The sequence below is a fragment of the Papaver somniferum genome, chromosome 1 (genome assembly GCF_003573695.1).
Source record: "Papaver somniferum cultivar HN1 chromosome 1, ASM357369v1, whole genome shotgun sequence".
NCBI lineage: Eukaryota > Viridiplantae > Streptophyta > Magnoliopsida > Ranunculales > Papaveraceae > Papaver > Papaver somniferum.
In genome coordinates this window covers 164,332,576-164,347,673 of record NC_039358.1, presented here as the reverse complement: position 1 = coordinate 164,347,673, position 15,098 = coordinate 164,332,576, and the positions used below count along the sequence as shown (strand labels likewise).

Sequence of the window (15,098 nt, the reverse complement as noted above, 5' to 3'; positions counted from 1 at the left end):
AAACGCTCTTTTATTATAGAACATCAATTCCATCAATACCAGGCGTTACCACCTCTTCCCATTTAAATCATTCGTTTCTTTTCTAACGAGGCCAGAGTACATTTCACTTAGACTTGTATAAATAGGTTTTACCTATTTCCACCAAAACACAAGTTTTTGGTCAGGGAGAAATATAACACTCAGAAAGACAACTCTTGCTAGCTTTCTCAAAGCTTTCATCTTCTGATACAAGTCAAGTACTACTCTTCCAGAACTGCTCTGGTCTCAACACTCTCTTCGCTTCCCTCCCTAAACTAGCCATTCTCCTCCTCTTTGTGACCGAAGCAAATCCGGAACGACCATTTCTTGGTTTAGGCCATATTTGTATAGATTGATCTCTCGAATCTAAAGTACTCTCGTGCAGTACATTTGTTTAGAGTTTAGATTTGTTTCTCACCCACTCACCGAAATTACCAAAATCAGCAAAAACGGTTTTTGCCCATAAACAGCTAGTTTAATGGGATGTTCGTTTTGTCAGTATGTGGGTTATGTTGTTATGTGTTTCTAAGTTTTTTTTTATATGATTCAAAATTTAAGTAATAAAAAACTACCACTTCAATCAAAATGAGATAAGTTAAAATAACTCAAAGTACTGCATTTTAAAGTTGAAGAATTAAGTAAAACTAATACACCAATTATAACTGTAGTAGTTATACTTTGTCATCTTCATATTGATCATCATCATTTTCGTCTTGCTCATGATCTCCAAACTGTTGTTGCAAATTTTGCTTATTACGTTTTTCTTCCATCTTCTCTGTCAACTTGTTACATTCCATTTCACTTACATATTTTTGGCGCTCACTTATTATTGAAGTGTCTGCATTAAAAATCTTATGTTTGTCACAGTTTACCTCAAATTTGAATTGAGCTTGACGAAGTCTTTTCATCTCCCTTTCATTTGTTTCCGCTCAAGTGCTCTTTGTTTATCGAATGTTCGTTGATGATTCATAAAATCCCGCATGTTAAAACTCTAAGAGCTTTATCCTTCATGGGTTAAATTTCTCACCGATATTACCGCATTTCTCCTTAATTGTTTTCTCTTACTAGGAGTGTTGACATTTAAGTTGGAGTTTGTGTTTGTTGTGGTAACTAGTGAATAAAATGGATTATCTGAAGCTGGTTGAGATGATTGTGAACTTGGTGTTAAAAGACAAGAAATGTACGGTGATCTTTCTGCTGCAAAATTTGCTAGAAAGGATAGATTATATTTGACAACACTTTTTGAGGTATAGTAACTACTTTCGAATGGAAATTTATTTCCGTGTTTGTGGTGCCAATTATTCTGATACTTTCGTTCCACATGAACATCGACATCACTGCATCAACATATATGGCTATTTTATTATTGATTATAGGACTATTTTGTGTTTCCTGCTCTTCCAAGATCGCTAATTAGTGTTTCCTCCCGAAATAGATTCAAATTAGTGTTTCCTCCTATCGTTAGTTTTTCCATCCATTTCTCTGTTAGCTGAGTCAGCAGCACTGTCCACGTGGAAAATTTAAAATTATTATTTATAGTGTACCCAAAATACCCTCTTAAATTTATGGGAAATATGCGTGTACATCCTATTTCATTTTTAGAAATATAACAACAGTGATCCGGTCACTTAGGTCTTCTCTCGAACATGTGATATCCATTTCACAGACGGTGACGGAAAGAACTCTGTTGGAATTCGTCTAGTTCTTTACTAAATATCCTTCCTGCAAAACCAAATTCATACACAACCCATTGATATCTAACAAACTAGGACTCTTAAGCATTCATCAATTTCACTCTCAATCAAACTAACCTCTTCTCCACTGGTTCTATGTAGTTCTAGGGTTTCCTTTTTCTTCCGTTGTATATTTAAAATGGTTGGGGCTAAACGAAATCTTCTGCAACGATTGAACAAAAAACAGAAGCAGATCGAAGAACATGTTCCTGAACTTGATCCCAGGTATTACCAAACTCTTTTTCATCATTTGAAATTTGATTTCTGTTTTCAAAATCTTGGTTTGCCGCGGTGGAATCGGTTTGCAGTTTGTTTGATCCCAGGTATCACCAAACTCTTTTTCATCATTTGAATTTTGATTGTTGATATCAAATTTTTAGATTGCCTCGATTGAATGGATTTGCAATTTTTTTCTAGTTTTTGTTGATTTAGGCTTGGTTTTTATATGAAATTTTATGTAATTGGGCGTTTATGCAATTGGGTCATGGTGAAATTGAAGACTGCAACTCAAAATTTTTTGGAAATTTTAGTGTATTTTAGCTCAATAAATTTTGGAAAGTTTGATGTGTTGAGACTTAAGAAGGAAACAAATTGAGGATTGTGAAACAGGGTTCAAATTGTGTTTTCTTGGGTGATCGTCGTTTTGCTATTGATTGTAAAATTAGTTTTGCTACCGACAGCCGAACGTGGGAGATGATGAAGATCTAATTAGATAGGAAAGGAAGAAGAAGACTAAAAGTCTCCGTTAATATGATATCATTATTTTTAGGTGTGAGGGTATTTTGGATAGTTTACTAAAATGGTTTTTGTTTTTGCCACATATGCACAGGTGCTGACTCAGCTAACCAAGAAATGGATAAAAAAACTAACGATGGGAGGAAACACTAATTTGGATCTATTTGAGGAGGAAACGCTAATTATCGATCTTGGGAGGGGAGGAAACACAAAATAGCTCTTGATTATAACGAAGTAACCTGACAACCCAGTTGCACCGGGATTATTAATGCTAGCATTTCTTAAACATATTGATGTGCACTATTGATATCAACTTGTGTAAAATAAATATAATTTCTGCATGCATTCATCTTCGGCCCCCATACACCCGAACTTTGTTACTTCAGGTGGTTTTGGGAGTTAGATTGAGAAGCCATATTACAGAAAATTAAAAAATAGTGAATTACAGAGAAGCTGAGGGTGAAAATGGTGAATCTTGTTTTAAATTAGAACAAATTTGAGTGAGAGATTTAGAAGTATAAATAAGGCGTGACTTATGATTCGAAATGAGGTTGAAATCGAGTACTTATATGACGATTGATAAGTAGCCATTGAATGGTATATCACCGGACAACTTATACTATATTGAGTGGTCAACACTCCATCTCGATGGACTAAGTTGAAAATATGTCACTTAGCCAGTTATGTTTGCCGCTTTGCCATAACCATGCTGGTTGCAAATGCGACAAATACTAGCATTTGCTAAGGAATACAAGAACCTACCTTAGGATAATTACCGACCCCCAGTTAGATTTTCTTTTTTTTTTTGTTTTTTTTTTGAGGCTGAATTCCAAATCAAATGGGTATGCAAATTATATTCCTTCTCTCCTCTGCATGATGCCATTTCCTTACTTGAGCGTCGGAGTGCCTTTACATGTACCCTTGCCTTTCGGCACCAATCTCAGCTTCATCAACAGTTTCTGGTGGAATCATCAACGATTTCTGGTGGGATTGAATCAACTACTGAAAACTGATCATCTTACACAAATCTCGAAAATTATCGAGGTTTGCATCACAAGTAATGTTAAATGCGAACCGATTAGAAAATCTTAATTAAGATTGTAAGCCTTGTACAAAACAAAAATGAAAATGTCACTTTTTGTGAGACAGGTGGTCACAACTCTTCGCAGCCATAAGGAACGTCACTCTGAAGGGTAACTATCTCTTACGGGATGTAGTGGTGAGCAAAATGGTTCAGTGCCCCAAGCGTTGCACCGTTTATCGCTGCTCAAGAACCTGACCCCGAATCCAAACCTTAGTAGCCAGGAACGTGAAGAGTCATCACGAATCTCAGTGAGAACCGCAAATTTGCGTTCCTCAGCGAAAATCTTGAGGGGAACACACTCCTGACGAAAAAGAAAAGCACTCCTAATATATACGGGAGGAACGTTTCAGTTAAAAACTCACAATTTCCGGCTGTAATAAACATCTTATTGAAGCATATCTAATTATGTTTGGCTAAATATACTAACCGTATATTCTCATAGCTTCACATATATTCTAGTATATCATATATCTAGCTCCTATATATTTTATATATTAGGTTAGCTTTAATATAACCATATAACGTTTGTATTACTTATCTAGTTAGTTTTAGTCTTTATCTTGTTAAGAAGTTAGTGTCACTGTTTATCTAGACTAATGAGTATTCCGTCTTCTCAGTTCCCCTACACGTCTATACATTATGCCACTTCCGACCCAGGGTTCACAGGATAGACAAGCATCAATGAGAATAGATTGTAGGAAACTAAAAGAAAATAGGTACTTCATTAAGTTTTTCTGAATGTTATATGTTGTTGTCTTCTTTTTTATTTATAAGTTTGGAAAACTAGGAACATAAGTAAACGTAATTCGCTCCCGACTCTCTCCTTGAATTTCATTTTTTGAAAATCTTACGATTCTCTCGTTCCGGTTCTCGATCCTGCTCCCGACCCCGACCCCGTTCCCGCTTCTGGCCGGCTACTAAGGTCCAAACTGTTTTGATAAGGGCACCGTCGATGGTTATTCCCACCCAGCAACTAAGTAGGGCAGCTGATAATAATTACAAAATACCCCTAATTTTTTTTCCTCTCAGCTTATTTAGGGTTTTTCTTAGTCGAAGCAAAACCTCTCTCGAACAAGCAGTCCTCCTTTCCTGGTGTATACTTTTGAAGCTTTCAACAATGGCGGGGAAGAAGAGAGACAGAGCACAGCAAAAGCATGAACAACCTTTTCTTGCAGATGAATCTTATTCTTCTGTGTCCAAAAAACGTTCTCGTGCCCCCAAGCAACATCAACAACATGAGAAACAAATCTCAACAGACATGAGTTCGAAAATCTTGAAAGAAGCGTTAATTCAACAGAAGGAATTAGACGATGAAGCGAAAAAAGAAGATCCTTTCTCTTCTATTCATGATGAAGTTGATGCCGTTTCAGATGATAGTGATGATGATGATGACCTATTAGATGGACTATCTGAAACTCAAAGCCAATATAATGGTGGTTTGGAAGTGAGTTTGAGTTTGTTTACTCTTTTCATATGAATTTTCAATTTTGTTTTTGTTAGACTTTTGAAAGTTTATGTTTGAGTATATGTATAGGAGGAAGTGGATGAAGAAGAAATGGAAATATTAGAGCATTTTATGTTAAAGAAACCTGGTAATCCGCTCACGTTGTCCGACCTTATTATAAACAAAATTAAAAAGAGCGATGAGAAAGTCTCTTCAGGTAATGAATTTCTCATTTCTTATTTAATGAGTATGATTATTAGCCTCTGAATTGAATTTGTTTGCCTGGCCAATTGCTAATTGTTTTGATTGAACTTCTGGTACAGAACCGAGGCCGCTTCCTAAATTGGACAACTCTATCATAGACTTATATAAAGGGTACTAGAGCAATTTATTTTTCATGGTTCAGATTCTCCATTGTTAGTTGGATTTGTCATTTGATTCTATGAAATTTGTAACGCAGAGTTGGAAAACTCTTTAGTAGATACACTACGGGGAAAATTCCAAAAGCATTCAAACACATTCCTGCAATGCAACATTGGGAGGATGTGCTTTACTTGACTGAACCAGAGAAGTGGTCCCCTAATGCAGTTTACCAGGCTACAAGAATATTTGCCTCCAATTTGACCCCGAAAAAGGCACAGAGATTCTACACCTTTGTATTGCTCCCTCGAATTAGAGAAGACATCAGAAAGAATAAGAGACTCCATTTTGCTCTTTTTCAAGCTTTAAAAAAGGCTCTCTATAAGCCAGCAGCCTTCAACAAGGGGATATTGTTTCCACTTTGTGAGGTATGAAACCATAAATGCTTTAAAAGGAATCTCTACCGACAGTTATGATATGCCTCTAATGATGTAATTAGCTACCTTGTGATCTTTGTTCATAGATTATTTCCCTAATTTCAAGCTTTGTATCAAGGAACGGAAAAGTGAGATTTCCTGTGTTCTGTTATTCATTTTTACCATTTTAACCAATAGTACAGTATTCCATTTTCACCAAATATTCTAGTCACTTGATATACTTTTAGCATACATGTTTAAAACATTTTGTGTTACTTCCTGAACAAAAATGGTGGTAGATGTAGTGTGGTGCCATACTAGACAATACCAAACATTCTAGTACTGAAGTCACCTGTTGTGAGTTAGATACTACTACGTTAATCAATTAGAGTATTCTTGGGCCTCTACTATTCTAAGCTGCCATTTTTTTACTTTGGAGCCAGTTAGGAAATTATGGTCTTTCTCTTCTTGCTTCTCTAACCCAAGTTACTGAGCCTGTTCATTTTATTATTTGATTTTTTATTTTATTTTTGATGAAATGGGTGCATTTAGTTCTTTTAAACTAAAAGGTTCTGATACAGTCAGGGACTTGCAATCTTAGGGAGGCTGTCATTGTTGGAAGCATTATTCAGAAAGTCTCTATTCCCCCGCTTCATTCTAGGTATTGTTCTCTCTTTGTAGGGTGTGAAATATTGGATTGTTACAGTCAAACTCCTTTTGGTGATCTCATTTGAAAGACCGTTCCATTTTGAAGCTTTAGAAGTCTTAAAATGGTTTTCAAGTGTCATCTACTTTTGAAAGGTTTAGAAGTCTTAGAATCGCTAGCTTGTGTTAGAATATTATATTCAGTCCATGTACCTGCTAGAAGCTCAAATTTCACAGCATATTATAGTTGGCTTACATAACATTCTGTTTGTTGTATAGTGTGGCACTCATGAAGCTCGCGGAAATGGAGTACTGTGGGACCACAAGGTATTGATCTATATCTTTCCAGTAGTAAACAGCTGTTATGTTTTAAAAACCATGTTAAATGAAGCTCAACTGCTATTTACTCTCTACATTTTTCACAGCTAATAGTTAGGATTAGTATCCTATTCACTAGTATGTATTGCGATCTAGAAAAATATATCATCTGCTTCCACCTATTTAAAACTATATTTTATTACTATATTTTAAATCACTGTCTATGACTGTTGCAGTTACTTCATAAAGCTTATTCTCGATAAGAAGTATGCCCTGCCTTACCGTGTTCTCGATGCTGTTGTTGCTCACTTTATGAGATTTCTTGAAGATTCAAGGGTCATGCCTGTAATATGGCACCAGTCTCTTCTATCATTTGTCCAGAGGTCTGTATATTCTTCTATTACTTATGAAACACAAATTGCGAGTGGGGAGGTATTTCTCGCAGAAAGAGAGAAAGATGAGAGGGTATTGGAAAAGCATCACGATTTCTAGGGATATTTAGTACTTATTTTGGGATATTTAGTACTTATTTAATGATACTCTCCTCCTTCAGCGAATGCATGCATAGTCAATATCTTCGCAAGTCTTTCATATCAGTTAGTTTTCTGGATTTAGTTTATTCTCGCATGTATTTATATGTTCTGAATGAAATCAACTCCAAACAGGTACAAGAATGAACTAACGAAAGAGGATAAAGAGAACTTTGAGCGTCTAGTTCAGCACCAGAAACACTACATGGTAAGAACATTAATCCCCTCCAGCTGGTACACTGACTTTTGCTATCAAATTCTTGTGAAGGTAACTTAATGCTGTTATCTTTTTCCCCATTTAATTAGGTTACAGAAGAAATCAGGAGGGAGCTAATGAACAGTCGAAACCGTGGTGAAAAGGAAGATCCCATGTCTATCTATATCCTTTTTAACAAATACAAAATAATGAATTTTTTAACATAATCGCATCCTTCTTTGGGATTTCTAGTATAAGATTTAAGATTTTTTCCATTTGGCTCTAATTTTGGACTCGAATTAGGTGCTTTAAATGTAGAGTTTAGAAGTAAGTGGCTCGGATGAATGCTCAATTCCCTCACTGCAGCTTACCCTGTGTTCCGGTTCTTATGGAAACTCATAAGCTGATATTTGGCAACCATTTAATCTCTCCTGCATTTGCCCCATCTGTGGCATCTGACTTACACAATCATCTTTTTTGTTGCACATTCACATCTGCTTGAGTATAATATAATTACTCATCATATGCATCATCATCTATTGTTTCCTTGACATCCCTGTACCATCTTCTGTTGTAAAGCCGATTGAAGAAGATCGGTTTAACTATCCTGAAGTTCCAATGGAAGAGGAATGAGTACCCTGGCGATCAGTAAAGCTCCATAGGGAAGTACCAGTCCGGATGTGCTTGATAATTTCTGTATCCGGTCACTTGATAATACAAGGCATAATGTGGAATACTTCGATATTTGAAGCATCTTTCGTAGTTATATGAGGTTTTTAGTTGAGTCCGAAGACCAATCTTTATGATTTTCCGTTATTAAGGTATAACTCAATCTTTATTTATCATTGAGCAAAGTGTGTTCTTTATTTATTTTTGATAGAAATGTTATTTATTTCTAATTTTTGAAACAATGTGTGGGGTAAGGCAATACATATACTGACTGAGCCCTCGGGTAAATCTGTGCCAGAGGTCTCGAGTTCTTTTTGAATGAGATTCATTTTACAAAAACTTCATCAGAGAGAACCACTAGCCAAGCCAAGTGATTGTAAGATGGATCACTTGCTTTAGACAGTTTTCTCATGTAAGTAATCTTGTATGCTGTAGAACATGAGATTACTGTGTTTAAGATGGGGAGTATTTTCTGAATCTTCAATGCAAGTCGAGATCTTAGCAAATTAGAGTTTGTACTTTATTTTACCAAAATTTGCCTTTTTCTTATGGAAAAAAGAAGCGAGTTTGTGGCCATTTCGTGAATGCAGTGAGTGACAACAAACCAAACATCCATATCTTCTCTCCATACGTTGTTGTATGTGTCTCTTTTAAGAATCCAAAAATCAGTTTCCCGAATCAGTTTCAGAATTTTAATAATTACAAAGTGGCAGAAAAAGTCTGTATGGTCTTCACAAGATTGTCAAATTTAACAACTTGTTTGCTTGCACCACTAGACAGCTTATGAAAGTAAACACACAGACACCCTACCAACCAATCGCAGTTGCGTACCAATATTTCCAAGCTATGGATGACAACTCTATTCCTAGTGGTGATGTTTAAGAAGGAAATGGGGATTTGTACAAGGAAAATAATAGTTTGGTCCATTTTTGCGCCGGTTTAAATCGGTTTGGTCCACCAATAATCAAGAGATATCAGTTCGTCCGAAGTTCTGAAAATATATAAAAAGTTAAATTTGCATCAAAAAAATTATATATAAAATGTTAAATTAGCTTTTTAAGTCCGGCCGAGACGGATTATGTAAGTAAGGATGCAATTTTTAGCCATTAGATATTAAATTCAAGATATGTTCGCATCTTGAGAGAGGATTTAGAAAATAAATCTATATTTTTTTGTCTATGTTTTTTATTAAAATTATTTTTTAAGGCCAACATATTTGTTTCTTGATCCTCTTAAATCAATTCACTGTGAATTATTAACAATAAATAAAATGAAATCGAAAGTGAAAATATATATGTTATCTAGAAAAAATATTTACAAAAAGTGACGAGGGACTGGCATTTGAAACAATTCCGGAGTTACATAAATAAACATAAGCTACCCCATTTGATATTTCCCTCCCAAATATTAAAGATAACATAAGAACCTTATTAACTGAGCTAGCAAACAAATTTCCAAGTTGCTCAATCAATATTGAGCACTAACCACCGTTAGAATACAATTCAATCAAATAACCCCGATTCTTCCAAATTATCGAACAAATTAAAAAAAAAAATTACATCTTCTGCTTCCACATTAAGTATACAAAGGATAGGTTGAATATGAATTCCTATCATTCGGTAACATCTTTCATGTAATTAGTGATATCTGTTTAATATTAGTGATTTTTCGTGTAATTAGTGATTAGTGATCTCTATTTCGTGAGCATAGGTAGTTCTTCAAAAGTTGTTATTATCAAACATACTCTAGTCTTCTTCCATCATTTATTATTTTATTTTTTTAAAACACTACTTTCCTAGGTTTAGGAAAACAAGGACGAGTAATACTTCCCGATATTGCTAGTGAAAATATTTTTCACTTGTTATAGGAACCAAGGAGAACATAAAATATATAAAGGGATGTGAAAAGAAAATAAAAATAAATAAATCAATTAACATCTTAAATATGATTAATGTTGATCTTCTCTTCGAATTGTTGGGGTCTAGGGAATATCCCAACAATTAGAGCTTACACTCATTCCTCAGAGGTACAAATCATTCGATTGTTTTTCATTTAGAAAAAAATTTAGCTAAAGAGTCTTCATCTAAAAAAAATAAAATCAATTTGATTATGCAAATTATCATATTGTGTCGTATGTGGATAGAAGTGACGGTCTTTGATTACTTTGGAACGATTCTATTAACATTTGAAATAGTATATTATTCTTCTTCAAATCTTATTCGTGCCATCGTACATAATGATGGACCAAGACAAGATTGACATATTTTTTTGTATTTAAGGTCCTCCAAGAAATACAGATAAAATAAATTTTGGCTTAATGTTTCACAAAAAGTTTAGCGTGTGCATGTCAGTAAATGCTTCATCGGGGATTTCAATGCAGTTTCTTCAGGACGAGGAAATTTTGGTGATCTACCAGTTCTGGAGACAAATATTTCGTACTTGAACTTATTTATTAACAGAACCATCTAGTCGGTCTAGGTTATAGTGCGCCATCGTATGCTTATGGTGTATTTGTAATTAAAATGCTGAAGTTCTTTATCTTCCCAGACTTGCAAGTGACCACGCTCCTATATTGTTGAACACTTCTAGAAACATTGGTAGAGTCTCACACAATTATAAATTTGAAGCCTTTTGAATTTCACAACCAAAATTCCAAGATAAAGTCAGGGATTGTTGGTCTCAAGATTCAGATGAGAACATCCAAGCCAAACTACTCAAGTTGGATTTTTTTTCTTCTTTATTGGAGCCATACAACAATTGGATGTGTGAGATATACAAAATTACAAAGCTTAAAAATCAACTTTTGAGAGTGCAATCATAGAGACCTCATACTGCAACTATTCAACAAGAAAAGTTAATCAATAACCAGCTTAATGACCACTTGTTCATGAAAGCAACATATTGGGACAACGTATGAAACATAATAGTGCTAAATCTGGTGACATATATAATATACACTTTCACTTGTTTGTACAACAATGTAGAAGAAATAATATTATAAGCCATATTCAAAAACAAAACTCTACTTAGATTATCAAATTGCGAGGGATTTAGTGAAACACCTTTAAAGTTATTTCAGCAACCTCTCATTGAGCATCTCTCAGCCATTATACAAATACTACTTTAATTTCAGATGAGGAGAATGAAAATATCTTTAGAGAACCTACAACTAAGGAAGTATAAGATGTTATTGTAAGGATGGGATCATATACATCTCCTGGTTCGGATGGGTACTTTCTAACCTTTTATAAAAATTATTGTTCAATTGTATGTAATAATGTTATGAAATTAATAAAGTCTATCTCTCAATATGCTCGTTTTCCAAATCGTCTTAACCATACCCATATCTCTTTAATCCCAAATATGAAGAGTCCAACAACACCTAGTGATTATAGGCATATTGCACTTTGGAATGCCTTTAAAAAGTAGTAGCAAAATTACTTTTTAATAGTTTAAAACCATTCATAAACAATCTCGTCTTTTGGTGTCAGATGCCTTACCTGGTAGTCAAATCTTAGATAATATATTCATTGCAAAAGATCTCCTACATTCTACAAATAACTGTACTAATGAATTTTTTACTCTGAAACTAGGCATGGCTAAGGCATACGGTTGGGTAAATTGGAAATTCCGGGACGATATGTTGCGTGTGATGGGTGTGTCAGGGAAATCTCATGCTTTGATTATGGAACGTATTACTACAGTTTCATTTTCAATTAACATAATCGGTGGTCCTCAAGGGTTATTCACCAGTGAAAGAGCTATTCGTCAGGGTTTTTGTTAGAGTACTGCTCGGTCGAACTCGTAAGCGTTGCTATCTCAAGCTTCTTTGTCAAGTTTAGTTGCCAAAACTATAAGTCTTGATTTCTAGTCTACTTATAGCTAAGTCTCGAACTAGGTTAGTAAGTGTAGTTGAGATCTAGACTCCACGAAGTTCATCATGCGAAGACGAAGAACTACTCAAGGAACTTGTGGAACTTCATCGACAAAAAGGTATGTGGAGACTTGAACTTATCTATCACTCAAAAGTCTATCAATTCTATCTCCTATCTTGAGACAAAAGTCGTATTACTATATATACTTCGATTATATACATTTGCTATTTCGAGTTGAGTTTATCTCGCTTATCTATTTCTCGAAATATGTGTTGGTAAGCTTTCGCTTTGTCAAGTTCATCTTTACTCGTGACGAAAGTCATGTTGATTATTTAAATAACTTGAAAATCGCTTTGATGTAAAATAGTTTGTGAATCAAGAGTATAAAGCACAGTATGGCTAAGTTTGCCTGTGTAAGTGGTGGTCTAGATTTGTCCTCACAAGAGATAAATCTAGGGATGTAATTGTTTGTCATAAGTGCTGGTTGTGATTGGGATTAGAAATGCATCTAACGGACAAAATTTATCATGTCATTAAGGTTCCATAATTCTTCATAATAGATACTCTATTAATTTGTCATGATATGTTTTATTAAATGTAAAATTAAAAATGATAATATATAAATTATTCTGCTTCATAATAAATACTATATTAGTTTTCCATGATAATATTTTATTAAATGTGAAACTAAAAATGATAATATATAAATTATTCTACTAATGATGATAATAAATATATTTTTATTAGTTAATACTTAGGATTAGTTTGGTATTGTTGCGAGCTTTACAAAAGTGCTTTTCCGATGTACGTTACTTTGCTGAGTTATGTAAAAAAAGCAATTGAATGGTTGTCGATGTACGTTATTCTGCCGAGCTATGTAAATAAAAAAAGCAATTGAATGGTTGAAAATTATAAACTAAAGCTAAAACTATCTTAAAAAATGATCAAATTGTGTCTGAGAAAATATCAGGTTCAGCTATAGTTAGTGAGAAAATGACAAAAACAAACATATATCTGAAAATTATTTATTTTATTTTATTGTGCATAAAATAAGTAAATTTATTAATTAGTATTATTACTGAAAAGTATTATTTTTCTTAACCAATTTTTGAAAATCAATAATTCCTTAATATTTATTGTTGATAAATAAAAGTATATTTCAGTGATACGGTATAACATAAAATGTAGTTTGAAAATAAAAAATAATTGTTTTTTTTTTTTTTTGAAACAGAAAATTATATTGAAAAATAAAGGTTATCCCAGAACATGAGAACACTCCACAACAACTTGATCAACAATTCCAGGTAGAGGAGAGTTATTCCAAATAAAAGAAATTCTATCTTTTCTTGCCGGATTGGCTAAGAGATCAGCTACTTTATTTCTCTCTTTTGGAACATAAGAGAGTTTCCAGGAAGAAAAACTTAAGAAAAAACTTTTAATGTCTAGAACAGTATTAAGAAGTCTCCAATCAATGGCACTATTGTCAGTGTTGACAGCGTCTACAACCAATTTAGCGTCCATTTCGAAATGTACTCGTTCAAGATTTAAATCCTTTGCCCATTGCACCGCATTCCAAAATCCCATGCATTCAACCTGTTCTGCACTTCTAGCTCCGTTCATGCTAATGCACCTTGCTGCTTGTTGCATACCTGCAAAATTTCTTAATATTAGACCAATTCCACCTAACTGCGTATTAGCATCAAAAGAACCATCACAATTAAAGGTTAAGAAGCCCATCGGGGGAGGAATCCAAAAAACATTTTGACCATTAATTCTAGGAGTTAATTGAGAGGGAATAATGATCCTGTTTGAATGTTCAAAAATCACGTTCTTGCATTTCTGAATAATCACATCTGGAGAAGCCGTGCTACCGTTGAAAGCTTTTTTGCATCTTTACGTCCAAATATTCCAGGTTATGATTGCTCTATTAACTAAATCCTTTTCTGTGATGGAACCATTGTACACACTGTCAAACCAGCTTAATATCCATTCCGAGAGAGATCCATTGTTGTCAGAAGTCCAACCTAACACAGCAAACCATACTACTCTAGAAAAGTTACAGTGCAGTATTAGATGAGTTGCAGTTTCCTCATGCGATAAACACATCGGACATAATGTGTCATCACCCACAATTACAGTATCCAGAACGTCTTTGGTGGATAGAAGATTGGAGATGGCTTTCCAGAGGAACTGGCAGATTTTAGGCAGACTTGGAAGTTTCCATAATCTACTGAAATTTTCCCCATACGTATGTCCACTGGTGGTATACTTGAGCTTTTCTGGTACATCTTTTTATAACAGGATTTTACATTGAATCTACCATTCTTCTCTAGAAGCCATACCAATCTATCTGCCCGAGAAGGATGGATGGTAATCTGAAGAATATGCTGCACTAACACTGGATTAAATAACTGGTCCAACAATGAAGAATTCCATTCTGCACATCCAGGTAGAAACATCTGCTTCACGTATGTATAGTCCTGAGCAGAAGAACACCCTAGTTTTGGTAGTGGCAGACTTTGCAATTCAGGGATCCAACAATGATTCCAGATAAGGATTGAATCCCCATTACCTAAGTTCCAACAGTTGTGTTGTTTAATAAATTGAATCTCAGAGCTAATGCTGCGCCAAGACCAAGTGGTGTTGGATTTCTTCTGAAGTTCAAAGAGATTCCCGTCCGGATAATATTTCGCCCTAAGAGATTTCGCCATGATTGATTCTTGATCTGTGCATATCCTCCAAGCAGACTTTGCTAGCAAAGATCTGTGAAGGTTTCCATGTCGCAAAAACCTAACCCACCCTCAGATTTTGGATGACAGACCTTTCTCCATTGAATGATTTTCCTTCCTTTTAAACTCTTTTTGTTTCTCCAGAATTGTTGTTGAGATCTATCCAACTTGTTTATTGTAGCATCCGGGAGCTTAAAACTCTGCATATGATGTATAGGGAGTGCATTAGAGACGTTTTTAATCATTACTGAACGAGCCGCTTCTGACATATTGCTTGCATTCCAAGCCGAGAAACGACTATTCATCTTCTTATGTAAAACACCAAAAGACACTTGTCTGTTACGAC

General features: G+C 34.7%; 2 protein-coding genes and 1 long non-coding RNA gene across 3 annotated transcripts; 2 read left to right on the top strand and 1 right to left on the bottom strand.

Moving 5' to 3' along the window:
* Positions 1-1,636: 1,636 nt before the first annotated feature.
* Positions 1,637-2,952, top strand: LOC113333801. The gene is made up of 2 exons (XR_003352370.1): positions 1,637-1,976; positions 2,581-2,952. It is a non-coding gene; the product is annotated as an uncharacterized LOC113333801 (long non-coding RNA).
* A 1,656-nt stretch (positions 2,953-4,608) lies between these two features.
* On the top strand, positions 4,609-8,490 carry LOC113306579 (bystin-like). The gene is made up of 10 exons (XM_026555513.1): positions 4,609-5,014; positions 5,105-5,231; positions 5,338-5,389; positions 5,475-5,802; positions 6,372-6,451; positions 6,715-6,762; positions 6,990-7,136; positions 7,419-7,491; positions 7,590-7,662; positions 8,042-8,490. Exons 1-10 carry the CDS (start codon positions 4,688-4,690, stop codon positions 8,110-8,112), a joined length of 1,326 nt encoding a protein of 441 aa, XP_026411298.1. The 5' UTR covers positions 4,609-4,687; the 3' UTR covers positions 8,113-8,490.
* Positions 8,491-13,277: 4,787 nt separating this feature from the next.
* LOC113353346 lies at positions 13,278-14,734 on the bottom strand. The gene is made up of 3 exons (XM_026596984.1): positions 14,160-14,734; positions 13,999-14,070; positions 13,278-13,827 (listed from the first exon to the last, which is right to left on the bottom strand). Exons 1-3 carry the CDS (start codon positions 14,732-14,734, stop codon positions 13,278-13,280), a joined length of 1,197 nt encoding a protein of 398 aa, XP_026452769.1.
* Between the last annotated feature and the right edge of the window lie 364 nt (positions 14,735-15,098).